The sequence below is a fragment of the Chinchilla lanigera genome, unplaced genomic scaffold, assembly GCF_000276665.1.
Source record: "Chinchilla lanigera isolate Chin_1 unplaced genomic scaffold, ChiLan1.0 scaffold00031, whole genome shotgun sequence".
Taxonomy (NCBI): Eukaryota; Metazoa; Chordata; class Mammalia; order Rodentia; family Chinchillidae; genus Chinchilla; species Chinchilla lanigera.
The window spans coordinates 13,983,777-14,004,395 of record NW_004955432.1 but is presented as its reverse complement, the minus strand read 5'-3'; the positions used below and the strand labels follow the sequence as shown (position 1 = coordinate 14,004,395).

At 39.3% G+C, this 20,619-nt stretch overlaps 1 protein-coding gene across 4 annotated transcripts; it reads right to left on the bottom strand.

Moving 5' to 3' along the window:
• Nucleotides 1-4,730: 4,730 nt before the first annotated feature.
• On the bottom strand, nt 4,731-12,749 carry Tac1 (tachykinin, precursor 1). Of its 4 annotated transcripts, XM_005388077.1 has the most exons (7): nt 12,489-12,749; nt 12,037-12,168; nt 10,970-11,066; nt 10,436-10,480; nt 9,898-9,921; nt 8,496-8,549; nt 4,731-5,315 (listed from the first exon to the last, which is right to left on the bottom strand). In XM_005388077.1, exons 2-7 carry the CDS (start codon nt 12,157-12,159, stop codon nt 5,266-5,268), a joined length of 393 nt encoding a protein of 130 aa, XP_005388134.1. In that variant the 5' UTR covers nt 12,160-12,168; nt 12,489-12,749; the 3' UTR covers nt 4,731-5,265. The 4 variants fall into 4 exon arrangements, with proteins under 4 accessions (XP_005388134.1, XP_005388136.1, XP_005388135.1 ...); XM_005388079.1 differs by lacking the exon at nt 8,496-8,549; XM_005388078.1 differs by lacking the exon at nt 10,436-10,480.
• Between the last annotated feature and the right edge of the window lie 7,870 nt (nt 12,750-20,619).

The following is a 20,619-nucleotide window of genomic DNA, read 5'->3' as shown; positions in this document are numbered from 1 at the left end:
CTTATTGAATAACAGTTTGGCTGAATATCATTTTCCTTGATAATTTTGAATACTTTGTTCCCCTATTTCATGGCATACAATATTGTCAATGAGAAGCCTTTTTTCTATAGTGATCATTCCATATTCCTGGGAAGGGAGGCTTCCCTGCTTCTGCAACTTCCAGCTAGGGTTGTGGCTTGCTGCTGTGGTTTCCTAAATATCGTACCACAGTGACATATGTACATCCCCATTTATAGCAGCAAAATTTGTAGTAGTTAAATCTTGGAAACAGCCCAAATGCCCATCAACAGAGGAATGGATAAAAAAAGATGTGTGACTTTTTTTTATATAATGGAGTACTAGTCAGCCATAAAGAAAAACTGGAGACTTTTATAGGTAAATGGATGCAACTCTAGATAATACTCATCAGTGAAATAAATCAGACTCATGTGTGTAAACATCATATTGTCTCACTAGTGTGAGAAATTGAACAAGAAATAGGATTGAAAACATACAGCAGATACCGTGAACTGAGAAATAACTGCAAAAGAAAATGGGAAAAGAAAGAAAGGGAAAAAGAAAAAAATGTATGTATACACAAGATAGTTAAGATAGTTATACAGCCAGCTCCTCTTACTTTCTTGAAGACTGCTTCATGCTAATATTGTCTGGACAAAATATCACACCAGTATCTTGTACTCTGATGAACCACTAGGAAGACAAGAATATGCCATGTATCAACTATTGTAACTGTCCTGCTAACCTGTTTTAAAACTTGAAATGCATTAACTATTGTAACAACTAATGTATCAGCTATTATAACTGTCCTACTAACATGTTTTATTGTTTGTTTATCTTCTTTTCTCTGTAAAACAAAGAAAGAAAGAAAGAAAGAAAGAAAGAAAGAAAGAAAGAACGAAAGTTACTTAGTGTCTGCTCCACAAGAAGTCCTGCCTCTGTTTTGCAAAAATCTCAAAATACTTACAATTTCCTTGAACATATACCTTTACAAATCACTCAGAATTATTTTGTGTGAAAAGGGGTGATTCACCATGTGCAGACAGGGAAGAAATAATCTTATTTTTGTTTGTCTGGATGGGTTCATGTGAAGCACTTCTTTCTTTTTCATCTTGGCATATCTGTTTCCTTTAGATTCAAAATAATGGAGCACAAAATGTGCTGGATGTCTGTGTTTCTTCGCTCCTCAACTGTCCTACCTGCTTTCTGTACATGGGCAGGTGTCTTGTATGTGCTGTGTCCCTGTGTGGAGAGCATTCTGGGGCTTCATTTTCTTCTGTTTGCTTTTGTTTTTATATTAGTGTCCAGGGCCAAAAGAAATGACACTGAACTTAGTAATTTGAAGAGGATTTAACAAAAGAATGAATTAGAAAGATGTAGATTGTTGTAGTTTGGGGTTTTGTACGGGGAACAATATAATACAGAATGCATATTTTATAAGGTAATTCATATGGTAAGTTTTTCAGTTGAGTTTCCTGCAGTGTGAGGCACCAATAAGAGATCAGACAGCGGGAAGAGATTAAGATCACTCGGGCTGCGTATTTCCTGTCCTGTGCACTCTGCTTCACCCTCCATACTCCTTCGCCCTTAGGCTCTGTCCCCTCGTGAAGACAACATACTCTAGGCAGCTCTATGAAAGTCCTGCCACCTCGTTCCTCCCTTTGATCCTTCTCGTCTAGGGCTAGCAGTGACTCCCTAGGGTGTTACCATGGAGAACCACATTTTCTTGCTGGCTTCTCTGTACCCTGCACTACACCTATGTGGTGGGTTGACAACTGGTGGTCAACTTGTAACACTCAGATGAACTGAATCAGTGTGGTGCTGGGTGTGGGAGGCCCACCTGAGGATTGTTGCCAGCTGCATAAGAGGCAGACCTGGAGAGAAGGCTGTGAGAGGCTGTTATGAGCTGGTAGAAGCTGTTGGAGGAGTTGGTCATTGTTGGCTTTCCTGATGAACTTGGCTGTTCTCATCATCGGAGGAGCTTGGGATCTCACTTTGAGCATCACTTCCTGGCTCCAGTGGGGAAGAAGGTGCATAGCTCATTCTCTTGGAGAAGCTTGTTGTGTTGGCTTTCCTGATGGGAACTCGGCTGTCCTGATCATTGGAGGAGCTCAGAACCTCACTGTTGTTGAGGATGGCTATGGTACTTTTGGAGGGAGCTCTTGTTTTTACTTTGAGCATTGCTTCCTGGCTCCAGTTCTGATCCCTCAGCCTGCTAGCAAAGATCCTTCAGCCTACTGGCACAGACTTTATAGCTTCCACCACTGACTTTTGGGCCTTCCCAGTGCAGATCCATGAAACAGGCCTGCATGAGACATTGTTGTGGGCTCTTGTCCTTCAGTTGGACTTGGAGGGGGGCGGGTATTACTATGGGCTCTAGGTCTTGAGCTGTATTCATGTGGGACCTTGCCATGGGATTCAGACCCTCTGCTGAATTCTTTGGTCTTTAGTGTGTAGACAGATTTCCTGCACTCTCTTTTTGTATATGATCCTTTGAGTGACTGTTATAAATTACCTTATAAAATATGCATTCTGTATTATATTGTTCCCCGTACAAAACCCCAAACTACAACAATCTACATCTTTCTAATTCATTCTTTTGTTAAATCCTCTTCAAATTACTAAGTTCAGTATCATTTCTTTTGGCCCTGGACACTAATATGAAAACAAAAGCAAACAGAAGAAAATGAAGTAATAAAGCAAATAGGTAACTTCATTCTACAGCTTGGTCTTTTTGTCGTTTCATAACAGAATAAACTATTTAAGACAGAATGTAGGTGAAGAGAACTTGTTTTACTTAAAGGAAATGTGCCACAGAGGGAAAATAACAGTAAATGTTTCATGAGCACAGACGGAAAGTTGAAGTTTTCTCCATGTCCCCATTCCCGCTGCTGCTGATCCCCAGGCCTGGAGGGATAGAGGTCTCTGATGTGCATGTTTACCCAGCGCAGTGGGAGTGTGCTGCAGAGATTTACAGACACTTAAAGCTGGCAGGGCCGCGGGGAGTAGCTTGTGCAGCCGCAGGCTGCTCAAAGCGCAGTATAATTTGTGAGATATTCTTGGATTTAATTTGTGAAGCGAATACTTAAGAGCCATCCCACACCGCCACCTATTCACTGTGCCAATACACAATTTTTATGGTTAAAATATAGTACTCCTTTTCTTCCTGGCATCTTGAAGAGAAGCTAAGAATGACAACAGGTAGCATTCTCTGCTCAGTGTGTGTGTTCAAGCCTAACATGCACCATTCCACTGAGCTCTCAGCTAAACCCCAGCACGGGGGGCTGGAAGACTGTGTTTATTCCAGTTGTACTGATGAGGAAAATAAGGTAAAGAAAGGCTAAGGGACTTGCTCATCTTTGCAAGGTCTTAGGTAGTAAGCCGAGCAGTGTGACTCTGCTTGTCGCCTGATCTTACACAGCACACCATTCCTCTACTTACAGCACTCACGCGGACCACTGAGTAAATGCACATTTGGAAATGTTGATTTGTATCTAACGGCAAACGTAGCTGTTGTTCCAAGTTATTAAATGCACCATGTCACTTCAAATGACCACATCATAGTGTTGTGTCAAGGTTTGTTTACTGAATTTCATTGTTAGGTATTAATTTGCTCCTCTTCAATAGTTTTTCTCCAATCTTGCCTCTCATAGTATTACTCACGAATTTCCTTAAGCTCAATATTCTTACCTGTCAACTGATGATAGAAGTAAGACTTTCCTCAGATTGAATAACTAAATATATATAATTATGGATATTATTAATAACTGTTATTTAATAGAATGCTAAATGTTGTTTGAGGAGTGGGGCTATATATGACTCGGACTTCTCCATTTTGCTTACCATTATACACTTTGTAATCTGTAAATGTACTGTATAGTAAGGAAAATTAATTGGAGGGTTTTCTAAAGCAAGCTACTCAATTAAAGATACAGAAGTTAAAATGCATTTTGTTTCTTCTCTCTTGCAAATGGTTCCCTGATCAGCAACAGTCGCCAGTAGAGGCTGGATTTGTGGAGTTTAGTGTCACTGAGCTGTGCTGTCCTGTATTATTTTACTATTTGTCACTATTTCATACTCTGTGCCATTAGTAAATGATTTCACAGATACTTATTAGTCCTTCCCCTTAAATAAATACATTAGAACCTCCCTCTCATTGCTTTGTATTTATTCCCAGTGCATTTATTCCTGATGCTTATACCAGAAGGAGAGTTACAGGTATTAGCAATTCACAGGCACTCCTTAGAACAACTGTCTCTGTCATTTTCTGACAACCTGTGAGAGTGTGATTTGAGATCTTCATTCCGGTGAGACTCATGCATTGATGCATTATACTGTGCTCATGTATTGGGCTTTAAGTGGGGCTGAAATGCTAGTATGCTAGCATTTTTCTCCATATGAAAATAACTAGTGAAATTCAACTTTAAAGTAGATTGTAATTCTGGCTATAATATGGAATCATGGGCCTGTATGACTGAAATTTAGCCTTTACTCCTTGGATTCTGAAATGCAACTGTTTTCTCCAGAAATCATCTCAGATCAAATGACTTTGCAAAAAACGTATGTGGGAGCATGTCCTGTGTGTGTGTGTGTGTGTGTGTGTGTGTGTAAGAGAGAGATAGAGAGCAAAAGAACTTTGCATTTCAAGTAAAACATCTTTGAACACATTTCATCAACTAAAAGAAAGGTTGCTGATTTGACATAAATATTAATCAAGGAATAAGACACCATCCTCAAGATATTTTCTCTTTTATTTAAAATGGTAGCTATCACAACACATCATACAATAAATCAAGACTTTAGGTTCACATTAAAACTTTAAAACATCTTTATATAGGCCCCAAACATGAAACATGCTGCAGAGATACAAATACCGCTTGCTACCAAGGTCTCGGTGCTTTCTCACCATGAAAACCAACAAGGAACACATCTGCAGAGGAAGTTCCGCGCTATTTGCGGCAGCCGTCGTGGCTGCTTCAGATCTATGATTTCTTCCTTTGGAGACCAGGCATTTACAATTTCACTGAACACTGTGCTGTCATGGGAAATCCCCATTTATTTCCACTTCTGAAGGAGTCATATTAGAATTATAACACATGTTCACAATGCATATTGGCACAATATGAAAAATAAACACTTTTTCTGAGTTTTCCACTCATAACAATAATTGTTTTTAAATAAATAATTATTCCTCATAGTGCATGTTTTATGTTACCTTTCATTGCCCATTGACACAAATGAAGCTGAATAAATAACACGTTAGGCAGTTTATTTACGTCTTCTTTCGTAATTCTGCATTGCACTCCTTTCGTAAGCCACTGAAAATAGAGGAGGTAGGGTGTGTTAAGGATGTTCACTGACTGAGTCAAATAAATAAAATTCAATGCATGCAGTAAGTTATTATAAAGTCATCATGACTTCTTCCTTCCACGGAAGGCTCTGAGAATTTTATTTGTGCATCTTCCAATCCTTCCTCACTCTACCCTGGTTCTTAGCCACAGAACTCTCACTTTCTTCCGTCATCCATTGGATATTTGATGCCCTGGAAGGAATATATTGTATTCGTTCACATGTGGCAGTGTTGCTTTCACACGCTTTCTTGAGCACTGTCAGACACTAGTGAATTACAGAAAGAATCATGCCTAAAGTAACCAGGAATATTGTCAGGATGAAAGTGAAATGTGATGCTTTTGTTTTAGGATGGAAGTCAATAAACGGTAGGCCGTGGGGCAAATGCTGCCCTCAATTTGCTCTTGCAAATATAGTTTTATTGGAACACAGATACGTTCACTCTGCTTTTGGGATTTAAAACGTTAGATTTGAATAGCTGCTACAGAGCCCATAGGCTTACAAAGTCTTCAGTCTAGTCATTTTTTGTTTGTTTGTTTGTTTGTTTGTTTTTTCAGAAAAACTTTCCTGATCTTTGTCCTACTGGCACCTAATGGTGTGAGAATATCTTTTTCCCTTGTGGGTACCTCCTCATACAAGTCTGTCCCGAAGAGAAAAGCAGTCCCGTTTTTCCTAGGAAAACCAACTAAACCCTCAAAGGACAGCACAGTTCAGTTTACCACCCTAGTGGTCTGTGAAAGATTGATTACTGCTTCCAAAGGTACTTAACATATAGATAATAAGTACTTCAAGTACTTTGACTCTGGACCAAAAAAATTCCCAAGTTATATTATGTTACATTATATTATAACATATATGGTTTCAAAGGGATCTGTAACCACAAAAGATCAAGGACTAGACTCTTATGATCACTCAACTAAGGATAGTTTTTTATCATCTTAGGGAGTATTTCATACACTTAAAGGTACATTATTGTAAAACTGCTTTGCTTTCTGAAATTCAGTTTGCCTCACAGAAAATACTGACCTTAAGTAGTGCTACCCTAAACAGCTTCCTGGATTAGAGAGTTTGTTGAAGGAGAAGGAGAGAAGGGAGATAAAGACACCAGTTAGCACTTCCCCTGCCTAACAGCGATCTCTGACATCCATCCAGCAAGCCATCGAGTTCAACAGCAACAGCATTTTGCATCAGTTATGCGTGCTATTCTGAGGCGGACCAGACTGAGCTCTGAAACGGACAGTTCTGAAGGAAGGGCGAGTTCATTTCTCGCTCTGCTGTGTTTGTATTACAGGAGTGATGACAAACACATTTTAGATAACGTGACTGTTTTTTTAAAGAAGGGAAAGGAATGCTCATTGAACAAAGTACAGACAGAGGAGCCATTTAGCTGGACACAATACCTTCTCCCAGGAACACAACGTTTCCTTTCTGGTCCTTCCACCCTCTGAAAACATGTACCAGTTTCTGTGTCTGAGCTGCTGAGGCTCTCTCTGGGCTAGGGTTTCTACATTATCAGCTTGTCAAAGTGGCCAGTGACTATGAAATGATCAGAGTTAGGAGGCTCTGTAATAAAACTCCGATAACTTTATCTCTGACTGAAATGGTCTCTGACTGACTACGGCTTACGGTTTTTCTTTTGTGCTTTCTTAACTAAAATGGAAGAACAAAGATGTAATTATAGTGGTTCTATTTACTATTACCTATAATTACGTTATTACTTTATTCATATTTAATTGATTCTAAACTGAATAATATCTATATTTGTGAAGTGAAACATACTGTGAAAAGGATGTTGCTTCTGGAATTAAAGAGTTGATGACTAATACAATTATTAAGAAAATCATAATTATGCTCAGACGAGTACGTATAGAGACAGAAAAGTGCCACTGTCTCCAATAGGTTTAAATTTCCTGTATCCAAAAGCTGGATTACAATACCTATTCATAAAAAAGATCACAAGTTTTTCACGAGGTACACCAAGAGCTTCTTTTAAACTTAAACTTGAATAGCTCCCAAATTATAAAAGCTAGGTCTAAATCTGGAAAGTGAAGAATCAATAAAAATACTAGGATAATTATTTTTACATGAATTCAGACAACTAAGAATTAAGCCAGCACATCTTATAGGTTTTCCAGAAACTGGAAATATTCTCAAGGGATAGGACAGCTACTAGTTACTAGCTAGATGATCAGTATTTTAAACTATTTTCAAGGAAGGTAAATAAAGAGAATTTGAATAGCTTTTCCAAGGACCCTACACAAAGGGCTACCAGACTTGAATATGCTTTAAAAAATGTCAGTTTCCATGAACATTATCCTAGGGGTTATTTAACTCTGAAAACTTTGACAAGTGAATTGGAAAATAAGGGTGTTCAGGCATTTGTACGCAGCATTTATATAGAAGCTGAAAACTACAGAAAGGAATTATGTAGGCTTTATATCCAGTCAAAGAGTTGCTCGGAATTAAAATGAGTTATGAGAATTGTAGTGTCTCTTCTCTCTAAGAGTTTTAGAGCCTGAACTGATTTGTAACATTCCAGGATGATTTGATTATGTTTGCTTTAGAAAACATTGGAATAGACCATATCACTCATCTTTGCTAACATCCAGCAGGACATTTAGATTTGAGCTTCTATAACTTTGTAAAGAGCAAGTGATCTGTATGAAATTTTTGTTTTGCTTATTTTTGTGCCAGAAGATTGCCAGATATAACATTTTATACACCTTTCAAATTATTTTGGTCATAGATGAAAATCCCTTATCTCTCTCTGGACCCCTCCTCCAATTCCTGCTGGTTCAATAAGTTTGAATATGGTTTGTTGAACAGATATTGACAAAGAGTACATTGTATTAAGTATATTTTATACTCTTGGGAAAGACTATATTGTATTAAGTTAGCCCCAAGATTCAGGGTGTGCAGTTGTGGACAGAGCGGACATGGGAAAGCTGGTGGTCTAAAGGAAATGGATTGATGTTCTAGTGGTATTAGCTTAATCACCTCTAAATCTGTTCTTGGCTACAAGTGCTACAATTCAATTTTTTGTCATAAATCTTCATTTTAAGTCTACTATTGCTTTTATACTTTAAATCATGCCTTATAAAATAGAAGTAGATTTGCGATACTATTTTCAGTCATGATTTTATACATACCAGAATTTAAAGCTCTTTTGCCCATTAGTCCAACAAAGGAATCTGTTTTATGCCCTGGAAAAATACATTTAGGGGTATTTCAATATGTATATCTTTGAGGAAATAAATAGTTATAAACTTGTACAAAACAGCAAGCTTCTGAATATATGCCTAATAAGTATATATTTACTTGTAGTTTTGGCAAGACTGAAGAAATAAAGATTCCTTATGTCTTATAAATTATGCTAAACCAATATAATAAAAGCACTTTACTTACTCTATATTTATTAACAAGTCCTTTTAATCTATTTTATTATATTTTGTCTGATATAAAGTTTTAAATATTGCTGCAATTTAACTTTGATTGCAAAAGAATCAGTTTCACATTTTGTGTGAGAAATAGCCATGCTTGCTTCTTCATATTATTAAATATGTCTCATTCCTTAGCAAGCAAAGCTCACTTAATTTAGATCTATATCTTGGATAATTGTAATCTCCTAAAAGATCACTGTTTTATTGAATTTTAAAAATACTCCTTTTGAGGAAGAGTATAAGATTTGACATTAATAGGGTACATTTATTTTTATTACATAGAGTTTTGTAATTCCCTTGAAAGTAAAACCCTTAAAAATAAATATCAATGATGTATTTCCAAAGATGAAATCTTGGGAACAGGTTACTATTTTAATGCTCGTGGGATAATTTCCTCTGGCTCTAACTGCATTCATTGAGAAGATGGCTGTCACTTTATGGGGGCTGCTTTGTCACCCAGTGAGTCAACCTGCAGCGGCACAGAGATGGACAGTACGAAGAGACGGACTCTGGGCTGGCTGTCAACTCTGTTTGTATTATCTTGGAATTTAACCTAAGGATTTCTTCTGTGCAGCAATTCTGCCATTTTCCCTTTCAAAGAGAGGTTCACTTATCTCTGATGAACTTAGGTTCTCTTTTGATCTGGGGGTATAATAAATTGCATCTCCTTTACTCTTTCCCTTTAATGTGAATTCTCTACACAGATATTCATGCATTCCACTTAATCGACTTATGCACAACCCCTCAAAATGATGGTATGAGATCCAGCTAACTAAGGTGTTCAATTTTGTGTAGTATAAGTGGGTATGGGGGAGAAGGTAGAGATGAATGTATGGATTTCTAACCATCATTCTGAAAACTTAAAACTAACAATTTACAGTTATTCTTCTTTTAGCATCATTTTTTTTTGGTAATTACATACTTCATTAATAAATTAAAGTTATTTATTATAAATATTAATTTAAGCACATTCTGGATGTGAGCCTCCTCCCTTATGCTATCTTAATCACAAATATTAGGTTCTAAATTATGACTGAAATTAATGCAATATGTAAAGTAGAATTTAATACAATTAACATTAGCATAAATGTCAAAATAAGTTTGAACTTACTTTTGTGAGAGATCTGGCCATGTCCTGGAATAAAGAATGATACAATTAATGAACATTTATAGATTTATTTTAAAGATGGTACATTCTATCTTTTAGAGAGAATTATACAATAAATTGATTTTTAAAATATGTAATATTTTCTGTTTCGGCACTATCCTGAGGAATATAGCAGAACCGTAAATGCTAACAAAATTATTGATAAAAGTGGATGTTTTAGCAGAAAAAGGGAGTATATGTTAAGTGCCTTCTATAGGTCATAGAGTCAAATCTAGAACTACGGAAGTCTAACAGCCTGTATTAATATAATGCTATATTGTACCATCAAGTATTTTCAAGTCCAAGAGAGAAGGAGGAGAAAGAGAAAGGGGGAGAGAGAGAGAGAGAGAGAGAGAGAGAGAGAGAGAGAGAGGAGAGAGAAATCTATCTCTTAATTAAACAGGCACAAGTAAGATCTTGTTTTTCAGCCCATACAAGATCGTCTTCACTTGCCTACGCGTGCATTCACAATGGTAAAATAAAGATTTATAGGAATGTTTACCATAAAGAGCCTTTAACAGGGCCACTTGTTTTTCAATTGAGGAATCTGACAAGAGACAATTGACATTAACTATTCACGCGTTCCGCTGGCGGTGCAATGAACTCAAGGAAACTGAACACTTCTACCAGGTGATGAGGGGGAGCCAAACCTACATCCACCCCAGAGAACGCTGGAAGGTCGGCGTTCACGCGCACGCGGACTGCTCAGGGTACTACCCCTGGAGGCCCACGCCTTCCCCTTCTTTGCGGTTTGGATTTCTGTCAAGGCAGTGCCTAGCTAAGGCTGGTTCCTGTTCGGTCATGTTTGTAATGTGAAGCAAGCATGCACCAGGGGTCTGGCCCTCCCTGGGTGGGCAAGTCGAGCGTTAGTTAATGAGGCGCGGGCTGGAGTGTCATTCTGGGAGTCAGGACCCTGGATTCAGGGTGGAAATCTCTACCCAAAGAGGAAGACACACTTAGGTGGGTGCTGCGGAAAGGAGCAAGCAGACGGGGCAAGGGCCGGCCCCAGAGACCCACACGCGTTTGCCAGTCTCACCAGCTTCCCGTTTGCCCATTAGTCCAAAGAACTGCTGAGGCTTGGGTCTGCGGGCGATTCTCTGCAGCAGGTGCTCAAAGGGCTCCGGCAGCTCCTCCTGAGGACAAGAAGCGGCGAGACGCACAGTGAGCGCCCGGGAGCCGGCGAGCTGCCCAGGTGCTCGGCGCCGAGGCCAGTTTCCCGGAGGGAGGCGAGAAGCCGACGGCCTCCCGGTGCCTCGGCCGAGCAGGGTTCAGCTGGCGCGCTCTGCACCTTTGCGCGCCCCGCTGCCTCCTCCCGTCTGCCCGGCTGGTTAGCAGCAGCTGGGCATCTTCCAGCCCCGAGCGCTTCTCGCCCTTTCCTCCCATCCCCGACGCCCTTCCTTATTTACAGAGCCTCCCCGTGACTTTGATTGCTGCCTGGGGCGGACCTCAGAGACCCCTCACGGGCCTAAGAGGACAGAGGTGGGTGTGGGAGGGGCCGGAGTTGGGGTGGAGAAGGTGCCTACACTTCGCACGCGAGCTGCACGCGTGACTTTCAACAGTTTCCCAGGGGCTCACTCTTAGGCGCCAATATCCTGGGAACCGCCTAAAGGGAAACTTAACTACCTTCCCCAGGCCCTCAACACTAGCCAGTAGGCAGGAAGTTCGCTTCCCACCCGCCTGCGCCTCCAGACCCCCGGGCTGCTGTCCCTGGCGCCCGCTGCTCCCAGCGACAGACTCGCGCTCTCCTATTCCGCTCCAGCTTTTCCAAAAGCGCGGGCCGGGCGGCTGGACGGAGCCCCCAGATCTCTTTTAGTGGGTAAGATTTATTTCCAGGCTTGCGAGGAGCCAGGCTCCCCAGGGAGAGCGCCTTCGCTTCAGGGAACGCCTGGGACGACCGGGCAGCGCAGTTTTAAGGGGACACTGTGGGCGTAGGGTGCCCTGCGGGGCCCGGGGGGACGACACCCCGCGACCTCCCCACCGCGCGCCTGCACTGTCTGCGGCGGCCGCGGGACCCTCGAAGCTCCCGGGGGTGCGATCGCAGGGAAGGCAGCAGCTGCAAAGCCCGGGGAGAAGAACGCGGGCCGCCCCGGGACCCAGCCTCACCTTGATCTGGTCACTGTCGGACCAGTCGGACCAGTAATTTAGATCATCGCTGGCGCCCATTTCTTCTGCAAACAGTTGTGTGGAAACCAGGAAGAAGACTGCCAAGACGACGAGGATTTTCATATTGGATTTCTGACAAGAGTAGGGGAGGAGACACCGAGGAGAGAGATGTATTTCCAAGAGTTACAGCAGCAGAATGTTCGGTCCCGCAAGGCAACTCGGGTTAGGGTTACAATCTCACCTGTGTGCTTTAGGAAAGACAATCGCTCCCCAAAGATTCCCAGCTCCCCTCCCCGAGTCCCAGCTCCCCGGGCCCCCAGCGCTCTAACCCACACCCTCAAGCCTGGGGAGTCTGCAGAGGGAAGACAAAGACGGGCGTTGGCGTTGGGTACCGCTCGCGCTGCCCCTCTCCGCCCGCCGGATGCGCGCCCGGAGCGCGGGGCGCTACTTACTGCGGCGCTCAGGCCCGGGTCCCCGGCTGCGACGCGCGCGCCTCCCGGCTCCGCACTGGCGCTGGCTGCGGCGGTGGAGGAGGAGGAGGTCCGAGCGCGCTCTTTCGCCTGCTCCGTGCTTCCCGGTATTTATACCAGGCGTGACGAGCTTCGAGGCCCACGTGACAGTCTCCCCACGCGACTTTCTGCTCAATATTTAATTAGCCGCCTCCTCTGCTTTCGCTTGCGTGATTGAGAGTTTCCGAGACGGTAACCCGTCGGTGCCCATAACATCTGGACCCAATTGGGTTCGAAATGACGCACACTCAGGAAAATCAAAGTCTCGCCGTCCAATCCGGAGCGGCCTGCCTTCCTGCCTCTGCATATCTGACGCCCCCTCCCCTCTCTTCCGAACAGGGTTGCTTGACACCTGAGATTACTCATCAAAATGGAGCAAAGTGACTCATTCCTCGGACTTTGACAACTTTTCTGTTTCTTGAGACCTCAGGATAAGTTGCACTTGGAGGACAGCTACATCACTTCAGGCATTATTAAGACGGTGTTCTAGGAAATCAGACCAAGAAAGGAGCGCTGGTGCGGGGCGGGGAACATGTTTCCGTCTTCCTTTCTTCATCTTCCCAGCATCTTTCTGTGATCTGAGCATCCTTCTCCTAAATCACTAGAATACTGGCATTCGTGCAGGTTTACAAAAGCATTTTCAGTCTCATTGTATTTCAGGGAACGGAAACAGCTCTTTCAATTTGGGAGAAAGGGCAATTTAAGTTGGGCACTGCGTGTGGGTCGTAGTCTTCTGCCAGTGCCATTCCGAGATATATTTTCTTCCTATAAATCCTCTTTCTTGCCACATCCAGGAGCAGAGATTGGAAGAGGAGCTTTCTGCAGGGATGGGAAGAGGAGCTTTTCGCTTCTTTCCTACCTGTTCTGCTAACGACCACAAAACCAGCAAGACAGTACTGCAGGGTACTCGGCTATGTCACTAAGGGGCCCTACAGATCAGATTTCTCCTGAACAGAACACTAAGTGTAGGGAAGATGCCGACAGGGTGTCATTAGCAGGACAGAATCATTAGACAAATAATGTGTGTCTATTAACACATTAAGATCTTACACCTCTCCATGAACTACATGATATAGCACCTTGCTATTTTGTCTTAGTATGATACTTTTGAATTATAATTTTTTAGATAGTACGTAAAGGAAAAACATTTCTAACATCTCAGTGAGATCTTTAACATTTCCCTCTCTCATATTTGTTCTTTCCTATCACTGAAATTTGAAATTCACATGTCCTCATTTGTTTAGGTTAGACTTATCATGTAACCATTTAAATTTGTTTTCAAAACTTTTCTATGGGAAATTACAAATGCGTACCAAAGTAGGGAAGATCATGCACTTGAAACAACTTGCAAATTTCATCTACAACCGTTCTTATTTATCCTCCCCTTAGAATGTTTCAAGCAGGGGCTGGGGATTTAGCTCAGCGGCAAACCGCCTGCCTGGCAAGCACAAGGTCGTGAGTTCGGTTCCTGGTACCGGAGAAAAACAAAAAACAAAACAAAACAAAACAAAAACCAAGAATGTTTCAAGCAAATTCATCACTGAGAGTAAGTGTAGCTATTACAGCCTTTCTACCTAAAAGGTAAGGATATTTCTGCATGGGTATTTTGTTTAAAATTTTATTAGTACATGTCTGCATCACATAATGATTATATTCATTGTAGTGAATTGATGCATGTACATAAAAAATCTTTATGCTTTTTTCCGCTTCCTTTCCACCATTTTTTCTCTTTTTTGCCAGCATCAAATGCATTTATTTATTTTTAAAATCTTATCAAATTAATTATAAATGCAGATTAACAGCCAAACCAACAGGCCAAAAAACATATGGAACACATAAACAGTTATAAAAAATCAAAGTAGATCCATGCTGTAACTTTTTCTCTCTGTATTTTTCCTATTCTCTGTCTTTTACTTTGCACTTTATTTATATATTGGTTTTCTCATGTAAGAGAAATCATACCATATTTAAGTTTGTGGGTCTGATATATTTCACTTAATGTTATGGTTTCAAGTTGCATCCATTTTCTTACAACTGTCTCAGGTTTATCCTTCTTTATGGCAGAGTAATGCTCATTTTCTTCCATTTATCTGTTGATGGATATATAGGCTGCTTCCAAGTTTTAGCAATTATGAATTGTGCTACTATAAACATTGATATGTGTACATCACTGTGGTATGATATCTTTAATTCTTTCAAGAAGATACCTGGAAGGGGAATACCTGGGTCAAATGGAATTTTTAGTTTTAGTTTTTTGAAGACTCTCCATCCTGATTTCCATTGTACTGGTTTACATTCCCATCGGCAATGAAGAAGTGTTCCTTGTTCCCTCAGCCTCCCCAGCATTTGTTACTGGTTGATTTCTTGGAGTGTGTTTTAATTTGCATTTCTCGAGTAGCCAGGGATGTAGAACATTTTAAAATGCACTTATTAGATATTAGCTCTTTGTCTAAAGGAGTAACTGGCAATTCCCCTCTCCCCCATTCTATAGGTTACCTCTTAATTTGTTGGTGGTTTCCTTTGCTGTGCACCCAATCTTTAATCTGATGTGGTCCCTTGTTGATTCTTGGTACTAGTTCTTTTGCAACTGCGTTTCTGTCTTTGCCTTTGTCTTCGGGAGTTTTACCCTTTTTATCTACAAGAGTTTTATCCATTTTTATTCTCATAGACTAAATGTTTCTGCTTTAATATTTAGTTCTTTGATCCATTTTGATTTTAGTTTAGTGCATGGTGAGAGATATGGGTCTAGGTTCAATCTTAAGCATGTGGATATCTAGTTTTCACAGCACTCCATTTGTTAAAGAGGCTGTCTCTTCTCCAGTGAAAGTATGCAACCCTGTAATCAAAGATAAGGTAACTGAGTGCGCCTGCAGTTGTTTCTGCACCCTCTATTCTATTTCCATTGATCCACAAGTCTTTTTGTCAATACCATGCGGTTTTTATCACTGTAGCTTTGTAGTATAACTTGAAGTCCGGGATTGTGATGCCCCCTGCCTTGACCTTATTGCCCAGTATTACTTTTGTTATTCTATGTTTTGATTTCATATGAGTTTTATAATCATTTTCTCTAGTGCTGTGAGGAATTTTTCCCCCACTGGGGATACTATTGGTATTTTGAATGGGATTGTGTTAGATCTGTATAACAGTGTTGGCAATATGGTCATATTGATTGGTTCTGCCTAGGCAGGAACAGGGGATATCTCTCCATTTTCTGATGACTCTTTCAATTTTCAAAAGCTAAGGACTTTTAACTAAAAAAAGAAACTACTTCATTAGTCCATCTAAGACATCATAAAATACACCTTATACCATTATTCAGTCAACATTTAAATAATCTCCAAGTGTCATAGTCCTTCTTATGTAATACAGGTTAGTGTTTAATCAAAATTGTAAACTCCATGCACATTCAAAGCTATGACAGAATACTCTGAGCTGGATATCTGATGGACAGAAATTTTTTCTCACAGTTCTGAAGTTGGCAGTAGGAGATCAGCATGACGGGGTTGTCTAGATCTAGTGAGGGTCCTCTTCCAGCTTGTAGATTACTGCTATCTTTTCTGCTTGTTGATACTCACATGCAGAAAGAGTAAAAAAGCTCTCTGGGGCCCCTTTTATAAATGTACTAATCCCCTCCAGGAGGGATCTGCCCTCATGACCTTTCTTAATACTATCACCTTGGGGGTTAGAATTTGAACAGATGAAGTTTTAGGGGCACAAATATTCTATTCATTGCAATCCTTAGTCTTTTAATATTTTTTTCTGTCCCTCTCCTGCCCCTACAGTTTATTGGTAAAATAGGTCAATAAAATGTACTGCATTCTAGAATTTATCAATTGCATTTTAACTTGTTCCTCTTAGATATGTCCTACTCAGTGATACTTATAGTATTAGAAGCTTGATTTTGTGTAGGTTCATTTTTTCCTCTGGACAGGGGTAGTTTATATATGTTCTCTAATTCTTTCAGGAAGTATATGATATCTGGTTGTTTCACCTTTTGAATTGTCAGCAGCTAGTGATCATCATTTTCTAGTTTCATAATGGTGCCACTCTTATTTTATCATTCATTCTTTATGCATTAGTTGAACTACTCCAAGTAAAGTGAAAGTTTTTCACAACTGTTTAGTTATTCCAAGGCATAACTAACACAGGAAAGAAGAGAGAAATGCTTTATTATTTCCCTCTACCAATTTAAAAGCGAATTGCTAAATTAAAACCTCCAAATATAACCTATATTTTAAAAAGGCACTATTATGACTTCACAGATTTAAAGACATTTGAAATATTTCAATTCATGGCAGATATTATTATAATTGATGATGAATTTATGCCATTCTTGGCCCAAAAGTGACTCTTCACATTGGCTCCTGAGTGTTTTGGTGTAACTTTAAACAGGATTTGAAACTTTTGTTCTTTGGGGTATGACAAAATGTTTCAGGTTTAAATTATGTATTTCTTGCCTCAGACCTGGATTCTTCCTCTAAGAAATCCTCATTTCGTTTGAATTAGAAATGATAACTAGAGATCATAATATGATCATTGTGGGTCTACATTGCCATCACATTATTCATCGCTTCAAGTTCTTTCAATAACTAGAGCTGAGAAATACGTGTATGTGTGTGTGTGCATGTCTATGTGTTAAATCATGATTTTATACTAGTACTTTCTATTTCAATCAGGATACCATAAAATATTTAATCCCATCTGTTTTGCATTTTCTTTGTATATCAAGAAATCCCAGTTCCCAGTGACATGAACATTTATTTACTATATTTATTTACTATATCTCAATACACAAAGTAAACATGATCAACAACACTATTATTGGAAATAGATTAAAAGTTATTGTTCAAAAAAATTTTTTTTAATCTGTAGGGCATTTCATACTAAGTATGTTCAGTCAAATTACCATGGCTTAAAAATCATTTTTAAAGTTTTATATATGTCTAAGCCACCAGTTCTTCTTTTTTATTTTGAAAATAAAAGGAGGAAAACATTAACAGACAGACATTCTTTTACAAAATAGCAAAAGAACAGTACAGACAATACAGAGTTACAAACAAAGTGGTAGGAAGTTAACAATGCTTGTTGTATTACATATTGATATCTTCAAAGTGGTTTCTCATGAAAACAGGTAGAGACATGCAATATTGATCAATCAAGGACTCATTGACAGTTTCTTTCAGCAAAGAAATAGAAGACAGTAAAACAACTATGTTGGGCTGGGGATTTAGCTCAGCGGCAAAAGCGCCTGCCTGGCAAGCGCAAGGTCGTGAGTTCGGTTCCTGGTACCTGAGAAAAACCAAAAAAAACTATGTTAACTATCCTGTATATACATACATACTAAATTTCTCCTTCTTTCCCTTCTCTTTTCCCACATCCCAGGTGCCCTTTAACCTTGAGTGTTTTCCTATCATTTCAAAATGTCTATCATACCTCCTAGTTTAAATTAACTCTTTCAGGTTTTACACTAGTGAGACAATGCGGTGCTTGAACGTGCAGGTCTGATTTATTTCACTTATGAGTATGGTCTCTAGTTGTGACCATTTACCTATAAAGGCCTCGAGTTTATCTTTCTTTATAGCTGAGTAACATTCTATTCTATAAAAGTACCACAATTTTCTTATCCAATCCTCGGTGGATGGACATTTGGGTTGCTTCCACAATTTAGCAATTACAAATTGTGCTGCTATGAACATAGGTGCACAAATATCACTGTGATATGATGTTTTTAGATCTTCTGGGAAAATACCCAGAAGGGGAATAGCTGGGTTGAATGGGACCTCTAGACCTAATTTTCTGAGGAATCTCCAAAGTGATTTCCACAGTGGTTTCACCAGTCTGCATTCCCACCAGCAGTGGAGAATTTCTCCACAGCTTTTCCAGCATTTGTTATTGGTTGATTTTTTAATGCTAGCCATTCTTACTGGGGTAAGGTGGAATCTCAGTGTTGTTTTAATTTGCATTTCTCGAATAAGCCACCAGTTCTTGTACAGATAGGTTCACTTGTTTGTTTTGCTCTAGAGTTTTAGAAATTCCACTTCAAACTTAATTTTAGAATTGCATAAAACATATTCTTAAATATATGATTCTTAATGCTTAAATGCTAAAAACATTATCTTCAAAGAATTGTAGCTTCAGCCTTTGTCTCTTTACTCTCTTCCCTCCAGTAACCATTTCTTTTCAAGAGTTTGTTTGTCCAATTGCCAGAGTTTGAATGTGATTTGTCTTCCAAGGGTTCATGTGTCCAATGTGACAGTTTTGGGAGGTGGTGGACCTTTAAGAAAGTGGTTACCAGAGGGTCATTATGTCATGGGCAGTGCTGCTCTAAGAAAAGATTAACACAGATCTTGTAGGACCTGCCCTTAGCTCACAGAATAGAACTGTAAAAGACGAAGCCTGGCTCCAGGCAGGGCTCTGCCTTCCCGTCTCTTGATGAGATCCCTTCCTCTAACATGAATTCCCATAGCACGATAGCATCTGCCGTGAGATCCCGGCCAAAGCCCAGCTGGTGCCCTTGTACTTACAAACCTAAGTAAATCTTTCTTCTTTATAATGTAAACCAGCCTCATTTATTTTGTTATAGTAATGAAAAAGCCTAATAATTGCAGAGTAATCATAGTTAATATAAAAACATGTGCTCATATCTCTTTCTAGCTCATAAAATTCTACACTGAAAATTTGGCATTTTAGATGAAACTTCATTGCTTTTGTTGCTGCTATGATAACAATTAAGCTATTTAATAACCTCTCTGCTAGCTTGATGTAACCAATTACAAACTTTATTCAGATTTCCTGTGTTGTAAATAAGCCACAGAACATGAAATAAAGGGAATTTTATAGTAATAAACAATAATGAGATATAAATTGATCTAAGAATACATTTCCTGCTTTTTTCTATGTTACCCTCTAATTATTGTCTTAATTCTCTTGGTAATATCTAGCGTTTCCTCATGCACTTTCTCCTTTGCCATAGTAAGATTGCATATATTCACATTTTTTATTGCTCATTTTATTTCCTAGAATATCAAATTTGTAAAAATACATTAAATAAAGTATAATATATATGTAAAATACATGTGTTCCTTATGCATGCTGAATTTATGAATAGAATGAACATAGTTAAGCCATTAGCATCTCATTTTCTCGTTTGCAAATTACAAATATACAAAAAAATAAAGAAAAATTATCACTGGTCTTTTTCTTATGACTGAAAAATAAACTACTGTTACCATCTTTTTCTACTACTTACAGCTTGTTTTGGGGATGCTAAGAATCAAATTCAGGACCTCACTCTTGCACGGCAGGTACTATGTCATTGAGCTAAATCCTCAGCCCCTACTTACAACTTTTAAGGGGAAAAAAGTTACCTGATTGCTTTTGTAAAAAGAAGGCATATATTATAAATAAATCAGTAATGCATGGAAAGTACAATAATATATATTTTTTACAAAAATTTCTCAGCCTAGTGTGTTTGAAGCCTGATCTCCAGCACTGAAAAATATGCATAATAATAAAATAATAAAAAAATTTATCCCAACTCAGAAATGGAAGCTCCCATTAAGTGGACATCATTGTGAGCATTGTTGTATGCTTATTATGTAATTGGAAAGATAAAGCAAAAGACAAATACATAAAGAGTATGAATATAGGATGAGACACTAGGCAGTATTTTTAATGAAAAGTAGCTTTTTATATTTTATTTGACTTCATAGAAGAGAAGCAAAATTAAAGTGAACAATGTTTCTTTGCTACATATCTTTTTCCATAAGGAAACAACTAATGTTAAAAAGAAAGAGTTAACATTAAGAATTCAGTATATACAAATGACAAATAAATACATGAAAAAATGTTCAACATCAATGGTCATTTGAAAGATACAAATTAAACAACGCTGACATTTCATCTCACTTCAGAAAGAATGGTTACCATCAAGAAATTAGACAATAATAAATGCTGGAGGGGCTGTGGTGGAAGTGTAGATTTGTGTTACTACTGTGGAAATCAGTGTGGAGATTCCTAAAAAGCTAGGATTAGAGGTCCCACTTGACCCAGGTATTCTCCTTCTGGGAGTCTT